This window comes from Eriocheir sinensis, chromosome 24, assembly GCF_024679095.1.
Source record: "Eriocheir sinensis breed Jianghai 21 chromosome 24, ASM2467909v1, whole genome shotgun sequence".
Taxonomy (NCBI): Eukaryota; Metazoa; Arthropoda; class Malacostraca; order Decapoda; family Varunidae; genus Eriocheir; species Eriocheir sinensis.
The window spans coordinates 17514145-17535999 of NC_066532.1; the positions used below are offsets into that span (position 1 = coordinate 17514145).

Here is a 21855-nt window from a genome sequence, read left to right on the forward strand (position 1 = left end):
ACCTGCAACAATAAACTATCAATCAATGTATTGCAAGTAGAATGTGCATGGATTTAACCCTATATGATAATAACAGTGGCTTAGAAAAAACACAGTGCTGATGACAACATGGGTGAAAATACAAAAAAGGCTAAAGATTATGTTGACAATTAAGTGGCTATTTGGAAATTTTTACAATGAAAGATCATGAATAAAAGACTTAAGCTAAAGCATTTTCCTTATTATTTTTCCTTTTCAAAATGGCAACATGTAATGTAAATGCAGTATTCAAACACATTTCTATTATAAGCTGATATTACCACTCACAAGTAAAGGTTGCTTAATAATATGCAGCAAAATATATAAAAAATAAGCATTACTAATAAACTAATTAAAAAAAATTGAAAAAACAAACATTTTATAATTGCAAACAGTTATAAAAATTTAGCACAACGCATTATCACAACTGGTAATAGTCTAATGGATAACATTTACAATTACCCAAACATTTTAATAGTCATCCCCTACCATTGTATCTTTTTAGTTTCCTGGTGCTACTTACACATGTATCCTTAGTTGTATAATCACACTCTGTACTGCCTGGGGGTTGGGATGGCATGTTCCTCCCTTCTCCTTTGTTGTTTTACTTGCAACAATAAACTATCAATCAATCAATCAATCAATCAAGCATATACTGTCTGCTCAGTATTAATTTTGCTTTAACCATTATTTGAACTGTTTTTTAAAAGTTGGGAAAATAACTAAAATCAATAATTTCACTTGCTAGACTGTAGCATGTGGCAACCCAAAGGTCAATCTTTGCACTTATATCGGGCCAACCTGCATAATGGTTTGCTTTTGAGACTGTGATAGTGAGAGAACCTGTTGTTAGCAAGTCCTGGAGTGAGAGAACATGTTCTTAAAAAAATGAATCCCACCACTTGTTATGATGATTATTGATGGCAAACTAAGAGCATTCATCGACATATCCTGTAACACTCAGTCCCGTGGTTAAAGAAATGCATCAGTGCGGCCTCTTGGCAGATATTTCCTTCATGCAATAAAGAATAAGTCAAACAAGTCCGACATGGTGTCATGCTGTCAGTATTACACAATCAGCGGTGGAAGGTAGTGTTGAAAATTTTGTCACTCAAGATTCCTACGGCTGGCACACCGCTGCCTCCACACGATGCGTTCCAATGGGCCGGTCTTACAGTCCTTTCGGGAGCGGCAAAACGAAAACGCGCACCAGGTTTGTTGGCTGGCGTACGAGAGCCAGGCGCCCGTCTTACACTCAAAGATTTACGCTCCCCAACGAGACCCGCACCGAACTTAAATCGTCGGCAGTGTTGGTATAACTGGTCGGGCGAGGTTGGCGAGCGTGAGCGTGAAAACGTAAACAAAGTCACGTGATTTCTCGGCGCGTACCATGAACTGTACGGCGACCGAAGTCGTTTTTCTCGAGATAAATCATGTTTTCAGGATTACCTCGTCTCCAGGTAAAGTTGTGGGCATACCTCAAAGCTGCGTGCGGCCTCTGTGTTTGTCCGCCTTACTTGTCCTTGAGTCTGTGGTGGGTAATAATAATAATGACAGGGCCAGTGTGATATTCCTGCTACCCACAATTTATCTTCCCAAAGTTTTCCTAGATACCCATTAGTTGGTCAGCCCAAAAGGGTCCATGAACAGCTGGGTGAGCTGCGTGTAGACTGATCAAGCTGAGATTCATACACGGACACACGGATTTGCTGCTGAACCTGCTAACCAATGTACCAGTGTTTCTTTAATCTTCTCCTGGGCATTTTTGACGTGCGGCCCTCCCAGCTGATCATTCTCCTTTTCAGTGTGATAAAAAAAGGGGGAGTAGAGGATAAAACACCCCAAGGACGAATATTTACAGTCTTTGGTAAATGGTTTAGCTCTGCTACTTCAAAATATCATGTACTCTTCCAAACTGTGGGCAAAGGGCAAAAATATATGCTATTTAACCATAATATGAAGGTGTACATTATAAGTAACTAACCTAAGTAGACGTAACATAACCAAACCAAAACCAAAAGTGTTATAACTAGTTTTACCATGTAGATATCTTTACAAAATAAAATTTCTACGGTGTAGATACTTTCCCTTGTAGATAACAAGCCAAAGTACGGTGTAGATATTTTTTTTCTTGTAGATAACAAGCCAAAGTAGCACCACCTAACCACTGCAGCCACCGCCCCGACTGTCCAGTGCACTGACAGTACTGGCAGGGTTATGTTAGGTTTGCTTAGATTAGTTAGCCTTCTTTAGTACTTCTATTGAACTACCTACTTGTTTGTTTATTTTCTTCAAATTATAATGGTATTGAGTATTATTAATCTGAAAACAGTAAGGAACAAAGCAGGGGGAATTGTTTCTTCACTCAAAGAAATGGATATTTGGGAAAACCTGGGGAAAGTAAACTGGTAACTCTCCTGTCACACTAGCCATGTCCCAGGATAATTAGTTCTTACCAACAACCAGCTCTAGGGCCAGCAAGATGGAGATGAGCAATGAGGCCACATGCAGCTATAGCATATGCCCCCAACTCTACCTTTATTTATTTAGCATGGGGTAAAGGTAAAGAATTTATCGTTGTTTCACATTAATATTTTATTGATAAAATAGTTTTATTTAGCCTTAGTACGTGCGATGAAAAAGGATTACACAGTCTAATAATTTATTTTTCCATGTTGAAAATACAGGTAAACTTACTACCAGGTAAAGATTTTCTTACAGCAAAAGGTCTTTTATGATATTTGTATCTTGACTGCTCTTTGATGCTATAAATGGACACAGTCACCACAGGACAGCCCCAGGGAGCAGAAATATTGGATGATCCTGTCACTATTCTCCCTCCATTTCATCTGGCCTGTACGGTTCTCTTTTCTTCTCTTCTGTAGCTCACATTCCATTGCTTTGGACTGTTAAGCCCTAGTAAATGAACTTATCTACCTTTGCCAACTTAATGAAACCTTACTGTACTATCTCCATAGGGCTCACTCACGTGTACTCAGGCTTGCTCCTCCTAGTTCATTTTCAGTTTCTTTCCTGCCTTCACTACACATCACAATGTCATCCATAAATGTCATGGTCCACAGAGACTGCTGCCTCAACCAAACAGACATAACCTAAACAAACCTAACCACTGCAGCCGCCGCCCTGACAGTCCAGTGCACTGACAGTTCTGGTACGGTTATGTTAGGTTTTCTTAGATTAGTTATTTTCTTTATTACTTCTATTGAATTTGTATATTTTCTATAAATTATAATGGTTTTGAGTATTATTAATCTAAAAATACTAAGAAATAAAGCAGGGGGAATTGTTTCTTCACTCAAAGAAATGGATATTTGGGATAACCTGGGGATAATAAACTGGTAACTCTCCTGTCACACTAGCCATGTCCCAGGATAATTAGTTCTTACCAACAACCAGCTCTAGGGCCAATAAGATGGAGATGAGCAATGAGGCCACATGCCATTAAAGCATATGCCTCCAACTTTACCTTTATTAATTAATTTAGCATGGGGTAAAGAATTTATCATTACATATTAATATTTTATTGATAATATAGCTTTATTTAGCCTTAGTACATGTGATGAAAAAAAGGATTACACAGTTTAATATTTTATTTTTCCATGTTGAAAATACAGGTAAATTTATTACCAAATAAAGATTTTCTTACACCAAAAGGTCTTTTATGATATCTGTATCTTGACTGCTCTTTGATGCTATAAATGGACACAGTCACCACAGGACAGCCCCAGGGCTTTGTCCTGGAGCAGAAATATTGGATGATCGTGTCACCATTCTCCCTACATTCCATCTGGCCAGTACGGTACTCTTTTCTTCCTTTCTGTAGCACACGTTCCATTGCTTTGGGCTGTTAAGCCCTAGTATTTGAACTTATCAACTTTTGCCAACTCCACTCGCTGAAACCTCACTGTACCATCTCCGTAGGGCTCACTCACATGTACTCAGTCTTGCTCCTGCTGATTTTCATCCCACTTATACAGTGCATACCTCCACCTCTCTAGTTCATTTTCAGTTTCTTCCCTGCCTTCACTAAATATCACAATGTCATCCACAAATATCATGGTCCACGGAGACTGCTGCCTGACCTCATCCGTCAGCCTGTACATCACTACTGAGAATGAGCGGACTGATCCTCGGTGTAGTCTAACCTTGACCCTGACACTCTTTGTAACTCCTGCCATACCAGCAACATCATAAACTTTTTCGGACACATGGTGTGCTTCCTCTGATAGAGAAATTATATGTAGAAAGGGTACCAGGTATATCAGTTGACATCTCCAATAGCCCTGCTACCTGATGACGACAATTTATATGCAGTCAGCTATGGTGAAGAGGAAATTGCTTGTGACCAGGTATTTCACTGTGACAAGCATCCTAAGACTCAGAAGAATTCCACATCCTATGGGAGAGACATATGTACATAAAGTATTATTAAAAAAAAATGCTGTCATGTTGAAATTAGGATGAAAATAAATAAATGTTGGGTGTGCAGAAAACAAGAGAACTGAGAAAGAAACAAGCTGGAAAATTTAAACAAGTACACTATAACAGTGACTGAGGGACAGAGTGATGAATGGAATAACAAATTGTAATGCTAATGCAGCTATAGCATTTGCCCCCAACTTTAATTTTTTTAAACTGAAAGATAGGAAGGGGGCTGAGTCGAACCTATCCTGCACAATCCTACATAACCTACCTGAAGATTTTGGCCTGACCTGAGTGGTATATTTCAGAGACTGCCTTCAATTTTTGGGGTAACCTATGATGCTTTATCGTATGGAAATAACTGTTGCACCAGAATACAATGACGAGAACAATGGAGCAAAATATTTACAGAATAACAACACAGCTATTTCAAGAAAATATAAAAAAATCTCCTTAACTGCCATTCCCAAAAATTATTAAGAAATTAATATTGTAGTCAGTATTTTAAATAAGTGAGAAAAATCATCTTATTGCTGTGGAAACACTGTGAAGTAGCTGTCAGGGCAAATGACACTATCTTAGAGCTGCAGCTCAACATTAGGATAGTAACCTATCACTGCTAAGGATAATAATTAACCTATTGCTGCTAAAATAAAATATGGCGACTAAATAGATTGAGAATTATATATGATTCCACGGAACTGAGCAAACCTAATAATTAGTACCCTAATGCCGTCTGAATCTATCAGAGCTAATATAGTTACCTTTCACTGTAAGACAGAAGCCTATCACTTCTTATCTAGTTATTCATAACACAAACAGTCGTACTGATTAGTACATAAAAATATATTCAAAATAAACTGGTGACTACCCGTGATGGGTGTAATTCCATAGTTTTTGTTTTTTCTTCCCCACTGTCTGGGACCAACTACTTTGAATAGTTCCATTATACCTTGAATGTTTTTTGGGTGGCTGTCTTATATATTCTTAATATTTCATAATAGAATTCATGTTGATTGAGTGCCACCAAATCCACAGGTATGCAATAGTTTGTTAACCCTATCAGCACACTCGTATGAACCACGAAGACAACTACATACAACATTTTCAAAAAGAAATGTCAATAGATAAATAAAACACTAAATGTACTTACCGAAAATATCCATTGCTTTGGCTTAGACGACAGACTCTGTTGTGCTGGCGGTGTACGATACGCTGCCCAATAAAACGCTTGTACAACAAAAATAAAGGTGTTTTGAATAATTATTTGCCTTATATATGCTCTCTGCATGCTAGGTATGTTATATCATTGCAGATTTACTCATTTACTTTGAATGCATTGGTTACAAATCTCGTTTTCGTCACCTCAACCGCTCCCCAAAATCTCCTTACCAAAACGCCGATTTTTCGTTCGCGAGCGAGCGAAAAGCAGCGGCCAAGAGCGACTGTAAGACCCGATCGCGCACGGAAGGCTTTCGTTCGCTGGCTAGCGAACGAAAACGGGTGAGGAGAGGGCATGACGTCACAGGAGTGAAGCAGTCATGGCCCATAACATTGCCCGGCTGGCCGGACGAGCGACACCCACACACCTCAACATTTTGCCTTCATGCCGGCTTGCTCTGCCTTTGGTTGCGCCCACAGAGGCAGGGATGGCAGCATAACGTTTCATCGGTAAGACAAAATAATATTTGTGGTGAAACACTGTATAGCAGGCGAGAAAACTGAGCTTGAAAAAGAGCGACACAAAAGAATACGAATGATTCCTTGGTGAAAATTTCAAGGAAATCATCTGTAATCCATCTCCCATGGCTTTAACACAGAATTAGGTAACAATAATGGAATGTAGAGGTCTTTGGGTACTATCAGAAGTACAATGAACACATAGTTATTGTCCAAACATATAAAATAAGAGTGTAAACCTGGGCAAGTTACCGAGTCGATTCAACCCACGGGCACTCATTTGCCTGATAACGTTAATTCTCGTTCTCATTCTCTCATTCTTATTCTTATATTGATAGAACAATGCTGGGTATAATATGGAGAGATAGGAAGCGAGACAGACAGACAGAAACAGACAAAGGCTGAAGATATTTTAGTGAATATTAGAATAGGAAATGGGCGAAGGCAGGTCACATCATGCATAAAACTGATAACAGATACAGGCAGATGACTCGGTGAGAAGAGGAAATTAGAGTATTTGTCAGGTTGAGGGAGTACTCCTAACTTTAGACAGAAAGATGGAGGAAAAAGTTGGAAAGTTTGGTTTAGTCGGTGCAACATCTGTGGTCATATGCCGGAGAGAGACAGGAGGGGAAGGAATTATAGGAGAAGGGAACAGATCCCAGGAGACGGGACACAACCCCCGATTAATACCTGGTACCCATTTACTGCTGGGTGGACTGGGGCGTAAGGTATCGGAAAAGCAGCCCAAGTTTTTCCACTCCTCCCGGGAATCGAACCCGGGCTCTCTCGGTTGTGAGCCAAGTGTGCTAACCACTGCACCACGAAGCCTCCCCCGAAAGATGGAGGCCCCTGAGGTAGCGCTTTATCCTGCAGTGGACTAGTAATGGCTGATTATGCTGATGATGACGATGATGAGGTGAGGTGCAAGGTAAAGGGAGGAGTGCTTTTCAGGTTCATACATTGCCCTGGGTGTACTCTGTCATTCGCTCAGGAATTGCTTAACCCTACCCGATCCGAGGGGGGACAAATCTGGCCTCCCTTCAGGCACTTCGATCAAAACGATACACTTTTTATTTTTTACTTTCCACTAGTTTCTTTTCGCTCATTATTCACTATTGTTTTACACTATTGATTCGGTACCAGTACTTAGTGTTCATGAGCGTTATCGTTGTTCAGATAAATGAGTACGAGGCTAGGTGTTACGAGCGTGAATATTTAAAAACGTGGGATCGGATAGGGTTAATTGGGGGGTCTTGCATCATATGGGTTAACAGGATGTGTTCGACGGGCTGGTGGTGGTGGAGGGTGTGGCGAGGGTAAGGTTCTGGGCCAGTTGAGGCAGGTGGGCAGGAAGCTGGTACACACGGCCCGGCGTCACATCCCTCACCTCGACTTGCGGCTCATCTTCAAAGCTGTTAAACAGATTGTTGTGTGAGATGCAGGAGGCGGAGGTAACGTAGCTGTAGTTAGTGTTGGTTAATTCATGTTCTATACCGCACAGATATCAGATAAACCAAGCGTTTACTGGCAACACCCTAATCGTGCGATTCATGGACATCTAAAAATGCTCCAAAAATTGCTAGCAGTACGTCAGTAAAAAGAAATGTGAAATGTTATTTATCTGATTGAAATAATTACATGTTCAAAATCACTTTACTTTTGAAATGGCCTCAGAAAGGCAGACTACTACTTTTGAAATGGTCTCAGAGAGGCAGACCACTACTTTCATTCTGAAAGTTATTGAAAGTGAAAGAAATATTTGTTTTGCTACACCACCATTAATAGGTTTAGGGGAAGAACAGTGACCGTCTGCCACAGCAGAAATAGAACGGTCAGAAAGGAAACTGGAGATAAAGGTACAGAGAGAAGGATAGAAACCGTAGGAGGGTAGTTTGGAAAGCACAGATTTGTGGCAGACCCTATCAAAGGCTTTTGATATGTCCAGTGCAATAGCAAAGGTTTCACCAAAACGGCCAAGAGAGGATGACCAAGAGTCAGTTAGGAAGGCAAGGAGATCACCAGTAGAACGCCCCTTGCGGAACCCATACCGGCGATCAGATAGAAGGTTAGAAGTGGAAAGGTGCTTTTGAATCTTCCGGTTAAGGATTGATTCAAAAGCTTTAGATAGACAAGAAAGTAAAGCTATAGGACGGTAGTTTGAGGGATTGGAACGGTCACCCTTCTTAGGCACAGGCTGTATGAAGGCATACTTCCAGCAGGAAGGAAAGGTAGATGTTGACAAGCAGAGGCGAAAGAGTTTGACCAGGCAGGGTGTCAGCACGGAAGCACAGTTTTTAAGGACAATAGGAGGCACTCCATTAGGTCTATAAGCCTTCTGAGGATTGAGGCCAGAGAGGGCATAGAAAACATCATTCGTAAGAATCTTAATAATAGGCATAAGGGAGTCAGATGGGGGATGAGTAGGAGAAATATGCCCAGAATCGTCCAGAGTGGAGTTTTAAGAAAAAGTTAGAGAGAAGAGTTCAGCCTTAGAGACAGATGAGACGGCGGCGCTGTCGTCAGAACTAAGGAGAGGAGGGAAAGCTGAAGAAGGGAAGTTGGAGGAGATGTTTTTGGCTAGGTGCCGGAAGTCCCGGGAAGAATTATAAAAAGCAAGGTTTTGGCATTTTCTATTAATGAAGGAGTTTTTGGAAAGTTGGAGAATAGATTTGGCACGATTCCGGGCAGAAACGTAAAGATCATGGTTAGCAGGAGTGCGAAGACTCTAATACCTTTTGTGAGCTGCCTCTCTATATTTGACAGCACGAGAACAAGCGCGATTAAACCAAGGCTTTTTAGCATTAGGAGTAGAGAAAGTACGTGGAATGTATGCCTCCATTCCAGAGACAATCACCTCTGTGATGCGCTGGGCTCACACAGAGGGGTCTCGCTCCTGGAAGCAGTAATCATTCCACGGGAAATCGGAAAAGTACAACCTCAGGTTGTCCCACCAAGCTGAAGCAAAATGCCAGAAGCATCGCCTCTTCGGTGGGTCCAGAGGGTGTACAGGAGCGAAAGAACAGGATACAGAAATAAGATTGTGATCGGAGGAGCCCAACTGAGAGAACAGTTTGACAGAGTAAGCAGAAGGGTTAGAGGTAGAGGTAAGGAAGAGGTCTAGTATGTTGGGCCGGTCTCCAAGATGGTCGGGAATACGTGTAGGGCGCTGAACCAACTGCTCTAGGTCGTTGAAAAGAGCAGAGTTGAAGGCTTGTTCACCAGGGTAGTCAGTGAAAGAGGATGAAAGCCAAAGCTGGTGATAAACATTGAAATCTCCTAGAATGGCGATTTCAGCGAAGGGAGAGTGGGTCAAGATGTGCTCCACTTTGGAGTTCAAGAATTTTACATAGTTAGTAGAGTTAGGTGAGAGATAAACAGCACAGATGCATTTACTTATAGAATGACAATAGTCTTAGCCAGATGATGGAAAATTCTGAAGAGTCAAGGTTGTGGGCACGGGAGCAAGTGATGTCGTTGCGCACATAGGCGCAACATCCACTTTCGATTGAAATTTAGGATAGAGATAGTAGGAGGGAACAGAGTAGAGATTGCTCTCAGTAGCCTCAGAAACTTGTGTTTCGGTGAGGAGGAGAAGGTGAGGTTTAGAGGAGGAAAGATGGTGTTCCACAGAATGAAAATTAGAACGAAGACCATGAATGTTGCAGAAATTGATAAGAAAGAGGTTCGAGGAGTTATCAAGACACCTCTCAGGTCGGCAGCCAGATATATATATATATATATATATATATATATATATATATATATATATATATATATATATATATATATATATATATATATATATATATATATATATATATATATATATATATATATATATATATATATATATATATATATATATATATATATATATATATATATATATATATATATATATATATATATATATATATATATATATATATATATATAAATACATATGTATATATATATATATATATATATATATATATATATATATATATATATATATATATATGACTAAATTTCCGCCACTCGGTGACGTTTGAAAACTGTCAACGTCTTGCGGTGGGATTTCAATCCGGATCCTTGAAATCACCGTGTCCGTTCGCTGACCACTCGGCCACCGCCCCTCTTATATACTATTTTTATTAAATTATTTTGTTAATCTTATTATTCAAAGAAAAGCAGAATTAGTGCTTTGATTGTTTTTTACCTTATACACAAGGCATGTGACTTCCTTTAACATGACCAGCCATGAGGAACTGTCCTGTAAAACCTGCCAAACACAGGCCACCGGAGACGCGGCGCAAAGCTACGTGGATATGATAAGTTCGTTGAACACAATACTAATAGCAGCAATGAGATGATAAAATTGTGAAAAAACAAATGAAAGTATTGACTGACACCTCTTTCTGCTACGTGATTCAACGTTCGTCAAACTTTTCCTTGTACGATCCTGTCTTATTTTAAGCATTATCTGTAAGACACTTGTAAACTACTTCACAACACTAAGATCTGTTTTCCTCTCGCCGTTTAGGATTTTGACTTCTGTTGAGAATATGTGGCAATTCAGTGAACAATCCACCGCGTTGTTGTTTACATTTTCTTTATTTTTACTTAGTTTCATAAAAGCTTATCCCCCAAGATCCAAATTAAAGCCTCTTCCAAGTAGTAAGAACTCTGGGTCTCTCGTCGTCTGGTCTGGAGACAGCACAAGGGCACACAAAAAAAGGAAACAACAATGAAAAAAACAACAACTCGCTACTCGTTGCTCCTGTAAAGAATCCGAAGAGGTGGCCGAAGGAGCAGTCAATTACGTGAGAGGAGTTAACTCAAAGAACAGGCCTACAAAAAAGTAATGAGGCACGACTCTTACCACGAGGAATATTATTATACTCCGTTCTATCTCAGAAAAGAAATTGAAGAACTATACACAGAAGCAGATCTATGAGCCGATTTCACAGTCCAATACAGTGTCTTCGTAACAGCCCGAACCAAACTATAGAACCCCATGCAGATCCCAAATGGTGAGGTCTTCGATGCCACACTAAGTACACAAGACTTTTCCTGTATAGTTTCATCAAATTTGTGAACTTAGATATAAACACCAGACACTATACATGGAAATTTCGAAGCTTCTGGTATTGGTTTGGGAGCTTACTAACCAATCATGGGGAACTGTGAAACTGGCCCTATACTCCATTTTCTTATAGTCGTACCTGACCAGATGGAGGCGTGTAGTCGTAGGCAAGACTGGATAAACGCAAGTGCTGAAGGAAGTCGTCGAGGAGGAAGTGGGTGGCGCCTCCTTGAAGCTCTTGACTGGGCTCTTTGTTGTCGTGGTGGACGGTAGAGCAGGCCAGCACGAAGCGGGTGTTGGGGTCCATGAGGCGTCGAGTCACCCACACACCGGGTCGTTCAGCTTGTCCTGGTCCCTCATATCGTGAAGGTCCTGGATCTAGCAGTGCACAGATTCAGACTGATTCAGATTCGGATTAAGATAGTTCACTGACTGATCACAGATATATGCAGATTAACATAGTTCACTGACCACAGATATATGCAGATTAAGATAGTTTGATTGGCTACGGAAAGATTTAGGTTTAGATGATTTATTGCCCACAGACAGATACAAATATATAGATCTTATATTACTCACCCCAACACTAAGATTTATTTGGTACAGATTTATAGAGTCCATTGACCAAAGATAGATAGAAATTCAGATAATATATGGACCACAAATTGAAGTTGTACTATAGTAATTTTTCGATTTCCCATGTAAAAATTACGGCTTCAAGTTCAGAGACCCCTCCGTGTGTGTCCAGCGCATTACGGAGGTGATTGTCTCTGGAATGGAGGCACACATTCCACGTACCCTCTCTACTACTTATGCTAAAAAGCTCTAGTTCAATCACGCTTGTTCTCGTGCTATAGACAGATCACAAAAGGTACCTAAAGAGGCTATATATTACACTGGGCAAATTTTCCGTGGATCTTCAGTCAAACCACGATTTCCGCTAGCGTGGTTCTCATTTCTTTCTTGTTATTGCTGCTGCTGATGATGGTGAGTAATACCGTCGTCCTTCGGTGAAATCTACCGTAGCTTTGGAAGATCGTCAGACACGTCAGAAAACCACGGAAATATGAGAACCAAGCCAGCGGAAATAGTGGTTTGACTGAAGATCCACGGAAAATTTGCCCAGTGTAATAGCTTAAGCCTTTTAACTCTTGCTAGTTATGATCCTTACATTTATACTCGGAATCACGCGGTTTAATCTTCGACCCCCCAAAATTCATTCATAAATAGAAAATGTCACAACCTTGGTATCTTTAATTCTTCCAAAGACTTTTATTTATTTATTTTTTTTTTTTTTACGTCGTGGCCTATTGCGCCGGTAGGTTTCTTCCCGGTGGTTCCTGATGGTCGCCCAAGGCTTCTTCCCGGTGGTGCCTGATGGTCGGCCCAGCCAGTTCTGGCGCAGGCGAGTGTTTATAGTGGCGCCATCTTGCATTGGCTCATGCTGCCCTCCCGGAGCTCATCTTTAATCCTAGAATCTAGAGTCCGGGTTGATAGGTGGTCTTCTGGACAGCATGTGGGTAGTTTTAAGCCACTCGGCAGCGGCTGAAAAATCCCAGCTTGGTGGCACCGAGCGGGGATTGAACTCGCGTCGTCCTGAACGCGGTGCCGTCACGCTATCCATTCAGCCACCCCCTCTCCAGAAATATATTTAACAGTTTTCCTTCTTCATCTTTCCCACCTCTCCTCAGTCCGGACATTTCAGGGAAGGTATATTCCTCCTACTCATCCTCCATATGACTTCACTATGCCTATAAAATAAATCTTAAGAATGATTAGTTCTATATCTCCTCTAGCATGAATCTACAGAAGGCTTATGGACCAGATGGAGTGCCTGGTCAAACTTTCATTCTCTGCCTTCCAACATCTGCTAGTACGCCCAAATGTATCCTGGGCCTAAGGAAGGTGACTGCTCTAATCCCTCAAACTACCGTCCTAAGAGTGTAGCTTCTTGTCTTTCTAAAGCTTTTAAACAATCCTCAACATCTATCAACTTCTGACCTCTGTGATCACTTATATAGATTCGGCCAGGGGGGTTCTACTGGAGATCATTTTTGTTTTTTAGGTGCTGTAGAACGTGTAGGTCTAAGTCTATATATACCAAGTCACGTCACTGCTTCAAAACTACGACCGGTACGCGCAAGAGGCGGTTTTGGGGAGGAGCAGCGGGATAACGTCACTTGAAGCTAAAAAATAAAATACCGCCAGTTCAGGGGTGACTAAAGTTGGGGCCGTGTGTGTACTCTGGATGTGCATTCTCGCCTTCTTTCACAGCACGTTCAGGCAAGCCACTGACGAAAAAATGTCTTTTTTATTGTGCTATTGCGTGACTGTAATTCCAATGCCTACAAACGGCGGTGTGGGGTGTGAGGGAGGGCATGATGAAGTGATTGATTTAAATTAGTCCGCCTTTCCTCGTTTTCTCTAAATCCCTGTTTCTACATTCTCTAGTTTGGCTCCAAGCAACGTCACGCATAAGCCACGTCTCGGCCGTGTCTCCTCCCACAAACCTGCGTATGACTTGACCTGGTGTATATAGACTTAGCTGTAGGCTGTCAATAGGGGCTTCTTGGACGACACAAGTACGCTATAGTGGTGTAGGCAAATTTTATTGATAGTGGCTACCTTGATGTATGTCTCGTTGACCCCATTCTGCTCTCCGGTGCTCCACTTGAACGAAGTCGTTGAAGTTAGGATGTATTGAAAATCTGGGGAGCACAGCAGCATATAGGTAGTGTTATATATTAGTTTACTAGATTCTCAACAATCTAAAGGTGTATAAATAACTATTGGAGTCGATTCGGGTTCACTGTTTAGATGCGTACGTTTCCTTCTACCAGTTCTTCTTCCTGTGCCTCAGACCTAAGTCTATATACAGCAAGTCAAGTCATACGCAGGTTTGTGGGAGGAGACACGGCCGAGGCGTGGTTTATGCGTGACACTGCTTGGAGCCAAACTAGAGAATGTAGAAACAGGGATTTAGAGAAAACGAGGAAAGCCGGACTAATTTAAATCAATCATTTCAACATGCCCTCCCTCACACCCCACACCGCCGTTTGTAGTCATTGGAATTACAGTCACGCAATAGCACAATAAAAAGACATATTTTTTCGTCAGTGGCTTGCCTGAACGCGCTGTGAAAGAAGGTGAGAATGCACATACGGCCCCAACTTTAGTCACCCCTGAACTGGCGGGTATATTTTTTTGGGGGGGCTCCAAGGGACGTCATCCCGCTGCTCCGCCCCAAAACCGCCTCCTGCGCGTACCGGTCGCAGTTTCGAAGCAGAGTGACTTGACTTGGTATATATAGACTTAGGGATGTAGGTGGCATGAGAGGTGGAAGCGTCTGAGAAGGCCACCCTGGTCATCTTCTCTCAGTTGTTTCGGTGAACCTTTTGTTGTTGCCTTAGCTATCTCGAAAGCCTTTATCAGTCTGGCACAAATCTTTGCCTTCTAAATTACTCTCCTACGGATTATGTCCTCCTTTTTAGAGGGGATTTTGTCGCCCGTCCCTGGAAGACGGTCACTGTTTAACCCATCCGCTGCGATTGACACGTATTTGCCTTTCAGTGGTAGCCTGGTAACATACACTCCCAGGCCTTTCTCTGCATCTGTGGTTGATAGTGGAGTGCTTTCCATGTGGTATTGGTGTGCTGGATATCCCCTCCCAAAATGCATGACTTTATATTTTTCTTCATTTAATTGTAGCAGCCACTTTTCGTTCCATTCCTGCAGCTTGGTGATGTCTTCTTGTAGGAAATCCGAAGACAAGGGGCTAATCCTCAACCTATCAACTGGCTCAATATTGCAATACTCAATACTTCATCTTTGTGTTCTGTGCTCGGTGTCTTTACTCTGATCACAGCGACGGCATGGCTCAGCGCGGCCTTCACTGTACTGGCTCCCTACTGCACTTCAGTGGACAGTGTCTTTAGTTCTATTGGAAATAAGCCTTCCAACGCCAGCCCAGCCAGCTCCCAAAACATTTCACCTTTTCCAGCATCCACCAAGCACATTGAGGCCGCTGCATTGGAGAGGAGGCAAGGTCTACTTTTTGACGGACAAATGATTTACAGGTAATGGTTACAGGGGAGGAGTTTATTTTCGTAGTTCACATGAAAAGATTATAATAAAATCTTCTGGAATATAATGAAACCGATCATTTGATGAAGGGAATGAATTACGAAATGAATTGTGAGAGTCAAACTTAGGGTAGGCGGTGGCCGAAGTGATAGCGTACTGGACCCACATTCGCCGCGTGATGGACGACGCGGGTTCGAATCCTCACGCTACCACTCGGATTTTTCAGTCACCGCCGAGTGGCTTAAAACTACCCACATGCTGTCCTGAAGACCACCCATCAACCCGGACTCTAGAGGAAGCCGTCCAAGCGAATCAAGAACGAGTTCCGGGGGGCAGCATGAGCCAATGCAAGATGGCGCCACTATAAACACTCGCCTGCGCCAGAACGGGCTGGGCCGACCATCAGGCCCCACCTGGAAGAAGCCTTGGGCCGACCATCAGGCCCCACCGGGAAGATGCCTACCGGCGCAATAGGCAATAACGTAAAAAAAAAAAAAAAAAAAAAAACTAGTTAAGTTTAAAAAAATTATATGAAAAATACGAAAACACACACACACACACACACACACACACACACCATGCTCAAGAGACATAAAGAAATATAGCTTCCCACAAAGAAATATAGAGGTTTGGAACAGATTAAGTGAAGAAATAGTATCGGCGAAGAGTGTGCAAAGTTTCAAGGAAAAGTTGGATAATTATAGATACGGAGACGGGACCACACGAGCGTAAGCCCAGGCCCTGTAAAATTACAACTGGGTAAATACAACTGGGTAAATACACATACCTGCAGTTCCGTCATCTCTTTCAAGCGGGCGGCGAGGGCAGCCATCTGACGGTGAAGGTTTGGCGTGTACACCAGCAGGACGGTTCTGGGAGCCGCCTTGCGCACCGTCACTGGCGGCGACTTTCGTGGTTTATCTTTGTTTACGTGAGGCAGACCAAGGGGAGAAATCATTAATTTGATTCACAAGCAATAAATTTGTAAAATACCTGATAAAAACACTTGCTTATAAATAAAAGAAAGTAACAGTACTTTGTTGGGGGTGAAAATATCCATTTAATGCTAAAACAATTATCGTGTCACTAATTTGACTCTGCTTTCTGGCAACTACCAATGGCTGATCTTTCCGCTATTTATATTACTATAATGTCCAACTCTTTTACTCAAACCGTAACATAAAATCAATAATCAACGTTAATACTTGCACATGATTTTAACTCGTATGATAAAATGATCCTTTTTGAGTGTGGAAGAACAATGGATTTATGAAACGTTATCGTTCAGTGTGGGGAGAACTCCTTGGGATGACACACATCATCTTATAAAAGTTATTATTAGCCTTATATTTTAATATGCTTAATATATATATATAGATATATATATATATATATATATATATATCTATACATATATATATATATATATATATATATATATATATATATATATATATATATATATATATATATATATATATATATATATATATATATATATATATATATATATATATATATATATATATATATATATATATATATATATATATATATATAATGACGCGGCGGGCGCCATGGAAAATGCTGCTACTATGTAGGGAACAGCTTACGATGCTAGGCTACACACATCTTAAAAGGATAGTTCGTGTGTGTGTGTGTGTGTGTGTGTGTGTGTGTGTGTGTGTGTGTGTGTGTGTGTGTAAATATATAAATGAATAAATAAGTAAATAAATAAATATATGAAAAAAAAAAAAAATCAAGCATGAGCCATGCTGCGTTCGACATCATCGTTGGTACCGTTAGTACCGGTACCAGTACCGGAGTGTGCCGGCCCTTTCTCTCTGAGTACTTACTTTCTACATAAGAAATCAGTATATAGGTATTATGAAAAGACTCATTATCTAATAACACTACAGCAGATATTAGCAAAGTTCTGGTGCCAACTTTCCCTACCTATTATACATACTGACAGCATATATGGTACCGGTACTATTGGTACTGGAGTTCTCGGGACCGGTATTACCGGTACTCAAACTAACGGTACCTACATATTAGTTGCAAGTTTTCGGCAGTTGACTGAGGTGTTATGCTATCTGTGTCTTCACTTCTGTCCGGGACTGAACTTTGAATTCGTCGAGACTTCCAGGCGTGATGAATGACGGCAAACAACAGCACCATAGCCAATGAGGTCAACAAGCCCGCCGTCGCCACTGACGCCACAAAGAGTTTTCCGGTCCTAGGCTCCTCGACCAGTATTTCATGTGGAAGAAAAAATAAACAACCATGTACGTATTAGCAGCACTGATATTGTGTGCGTGTTATAAATTGGTCCAGAAAAAGTCTTATAAAATGATCCAGAAGAAAATGGTGTGTGTGTGTGTGTGTGTGTGTGTGTGTGTGTGTGTGTGTGTGTGTGTGTGTGTGTGTGTGTGTGTGTGTGTGTGTGTAATAATAATAATAATAATAATAATCGGTTTATCAAGTGATTGCAGCTGTTAAGTTGAAAATATACATATTAAAAATACAATGTTCAAATAGTGCAATATAAAAGGGGTATAGGGGGTCTGTGGATTACATTGTGGAAAAGTTGTGATGAAATAGAGGAGGGAAGGGGGGGGGGGGAGGTGGTGGAGTGCAGTGCGTCGGTGCGAGAGGTGGTGTCGTCTTCCGGGTGGCGGGTCAGGTGTTAAGCCCCAGGTCAACCCCAGGTCAAAAAAGGTCAGGTCTCAGCTGATGGCGGGGGTGCAGGTCGAGGCGATGTCGGTCGTCACTCAGCTTATGGGCTTAGCGATGACCTGCTAATCCATGCAGCCGGAGAGACAAGACGGGAAGAGGCGGACCGAGCGGCAGGAGGCATGGGAACGTCTGTCGTCTGCACTGCCTTGTATGGTGAGCGGCGTGCTGATTGCCCACCTGAGTGACGGGCCTCAACACTGCACTGCGCCTGAACCGACTTCTCCCAGCAGCATGATGGTCGGGCTGGTGTACCTGGGGGAACCTGGGGCGTCGGCTTATTGGAAAGGCCGTGTCGGCGTCACACTGGCCCATAGCTGGGCGTTATCGCGATAAGTTATCGCGATACTTTATCGCTGATAACAAAATCGGGTTATCGGCCATCCGCTACTTATTTATATAAATATCGATACTTCGTTACTTTTGTAACAAAACTAGCGATAATCGCTAGTTTTTTTCCGCCTCTCGGAAAAAAAACGTTGTCTCCTCCCTTCTGCGTATGCGTGGCCCGGGCGCCCGGTGTTGTACGAAAAAAAAACTTCGGGTATGAAATATCTTCGGTGAAGATATTTCATACTTAGATCACAACATTAAAACACTAGGTTATTTTTTTTTTGTTAGACTCAAAAACCATTATATCAGAGAGAAAAATATTTTAACTTTGCCCCAAAAATTATTATTCACCGCCTGAAATTTGCGATCCCGTTGTAAAGAGCGCAAACAGAGACCAGTGGCTTGTTACCACGTGGCGGCGTGGCGCGTGGCCTCTCAGCTGCGTCTCGAGTGACGGAGTGAGTGCCAGTGTTCCGGTTCCCAGTGCTTCAGTGCTTCTTTTCTGAAGTGACTGTTAAAGTGTTAATGGTGATCAGTAAGAATAACTGAATAAGTAGTGATGGGCCAGTTCATGAGAGACCAGTGTTTGTAAACAAAAGCTCCAGCTTTTGACGGTGGGAACGCCAAATAACCCAACACCGGTTCAGGCGTTTCTAGTATTACCGTCTATATGTACGTGTCAACGTGTGGTTTTCAGGTTTTGTAAGTTTTCAAAAATATAGATAATGAAAATTTGAATTCATCCATGTTTTTCATTTGAAATATCAATATAGTATCGTTTTCGCCTATCGGACTTATCGCTAGCTGGTATCGGAATTGCGGATTTATATCGGGTATCAGGTATCGGTTATCGCCTATATTTGTGTCTCCAGTTAACGAATATCGGTTATCACCGATAAGGTTTTCCATTATCAGTTATTGGGTATCGGGAATAAGGTTTTCTGTTATCGTGGCCACCTATGCACTGGCCACTAAGTCTATATACAGCAAGTCAAATCATACGCATGTTTGTGGGAGGAGACACGGCCGAGGCGTGGTTTATGCGTGACACTGCTTGGAGCCAAACTAGATAATGTAGAAACAGGGATTTAGAGAAAACGAGGAAAGGCGTACCAATTTAAATCAAGCCCTTCAACATGCCCTCCCTCACACCCCACACCGCCGTTTGTAGTCATTGAAATTACAGTCACGCAATAGCACAATAAAGACATTTTTTCGTCAGTGGCTTCCCAGAACGCGCTGTGAAAGAAGGCGAGAATGTACATCCAGAGTGCACATACGGCCCCAACTTTAGTCACCCCTGAACTGGCGGGTATTTTTTTTTTTTTAACTCCAAGTGACGTCATCCCGCTGCTCCGCCCCAAAACCGCCTCCTGCGCGTACCGGTCGCAGTTTTGAAGCAGAGTGACTTAACTTGGTATATATAGACTTAGACTGGCCATTTCTACTCCTCAGTGTCTTCACGGCACCACACACGCACTGCACTCACTGTCTGTCACCATGATTAAGCTTGATGTCACAAAAGTTTCTTACGGTGTTGGGTTTTTGATGAAAAGGGAGAGGGAAATGTAGGGGAAGGGGGGAGGGCAACAGGCTGGCCCCAGCTACTCCATTCGGAGCGTCGTGACCCACGTCGGACCTCGGTCAGGTGTGTGTGTGTGTGTGTGTGTGTAAAAATCACCACGGCCTGATCACGTGTTGGACTCGTAATCGCCAGCAGGTACCCTCCCGACATGAGCAAGTGCTCTTTATAGTCGATCTATGTGTACTGCCAGGACCTCAAACACCGGACACCCTATCATCATTGCTCAAGGGGGGAGAGTAACCACTCCTATAATCCGTTTCATTCCGTCTGTCCACTCGCGAACGTAGATGTGGCACCTGCGCGTTCGTGATTGCGTGAAGATCAACTTTATATTTTCAGTGATATATTTGAATGTTTGTGTATACAAAAAACACTCGAGCCATCGTATACGTGTAGTGCCCCAAAACGAGCACATAACGTCTGGACATTAATTTTCACTTCCAAACTTATTGAGAAAGGTTCGAACCGTCGTCGAAGGATATAACCTTCCCTTCATAATTATTAGTTAGGGTAACTGGCGATCAGCGGCACGCACTCCCCCTCTCTCCTATCCGTTGCTTCTCTTACCCCCTCCCCCTTCACGAGGTAACTCCCGCCCCCATGCACCGCGCTGGGCGAGGTTAGTCATCCGATACCCTTCGCCCGGCTTACAGGTAGGCGCTGTTCTCTCTGGATATAACTTCCCAGTTAAAATTAGTGTCCACATGATTTATAAGGGTTACCACAGTCAGTCATCTGATACCCTTCGCCCGGCTTACAGCTAACAGTGAGTGCCCCCGGCACCTTCGCCGTCCCGGTGAATGGAGCACCCAGCCCAGGAGCCATAAGGCATCACCTCGCCGGCAGATAAGTCATCCCTCAATGCCTGTAACCACCTCCTCCCCAGTCATATTGGGAAGCCCCTTTTAATTTCTTTCCCCAACACACACACTAGTTAGGATGGGCGTCAAATCGGCGTGTTTGTAAGGAGTTTAGCGATCTCCCCCCCCCCCCACACACACACACACACCCTGTCGTGGCCTCTGTGACGCATCAAGATAGGTAGGGAAAAGTGCTGACGCGAGTTTCGTGACTGGTAGGAGGAAGGGGAGTGTTGCCGTCGCCTATATATTTATAAATGTTTTTCCCCCCATTTTCTTTGTATGTATTGCATTATCTTGTCATATTGGTAATAACAGAATAATGACAGGGTTGTCACTATAGAGGCCTCCGTCGCCCTTGGTCCTTTTAAGACTCGCTGTCCCGTCGCCGTTACAGGAGAGGTTGAGTTAAATCGTCTTCCTTCCCCCCGCCTCTTCAAGGGGTGGCAGATTATTTATAAATACCCAGCGTCCTAATAAACCAAGACCATATAATGTTACACTGCTTGTTTCCTCCCTACCCTACCCCATATTCCACGTTAATCACTTGTAGGAGTCACCCTTACTCCCTCCTCCTTCGTGTCATACTTAACACGCTACCAAAATTCTTTTTTTCCTCTTCATTAACACAGACACGAGGAGAGAGTAGGGTTGTCAGTGTAGTTTAACGTTCTCCTGGTTGTCTTAGACTCCATTCCACACCACGAATTGGTTTCGCGGTTATTTCTTTTATTATGGTTTTTAGTTTTGTTTTCTTGTGAACCCCCACACACTCAGTGGTGCCTTAAATGAAAAGCAGGAGAGCCGAGGGCACCACATACGAACCGCAAACAGAGGACTTGCATCGATATAGTCTGGTCATACTCGAACGATCTATAGCCTTTCAGATTATCATATTTCATCTCATTCAGGTATGCAGAAAGTGACATACGACTCTGCAAGTGTCTATACATTAGGAACTGTTTCCTTTGCTATGTATAAAAAATAAAAAAAATCAAACAAATATCCACCAAAAACGTCTAACATGTGTGGTGTGACTGTCAAGC

General features: G+C 42.3%; 1 protein-coding gene across 9 annotated transcripts in view; it reads right to left on the minus strand.

Moving 5' to 3' along the window:
• Nucleotides 1-3615: 3615 nt before the first annotated feature.
• The window catches only part of LOC127002980 (putative zinc finger protein 66), a 92006-nt gene continuing 73766 nt past the window's right edge, over nt 3616-21855 (minus strand). For 8 of the 9 annotated variants that reach the window (XR_007756795.1, XR_007756793.1, XR_007756794.1 and 5 more), the window contains 4 exons: nt 17347-18286; nt 16083-16216; nt 11352-11590; nt 3616-7556 (listed from right to left, as the gene is read on the minus strand). Coding sequence is in view for 5 of the 9 variants with exons in the window: in XM_050869315.1 (XP_050725272.1) it covers nt 18083-18286 (204 nt within the window). In the remaining 4 variants the exon portion in view is untranslated. The remainder of the gene's footprint in view (nt 7557-11351; nt 11591-16082; nt 16217-17346; nt 18287-21855) is intronic. The other variant, XM_050869314.1, reaches the window with a different exon arrangement.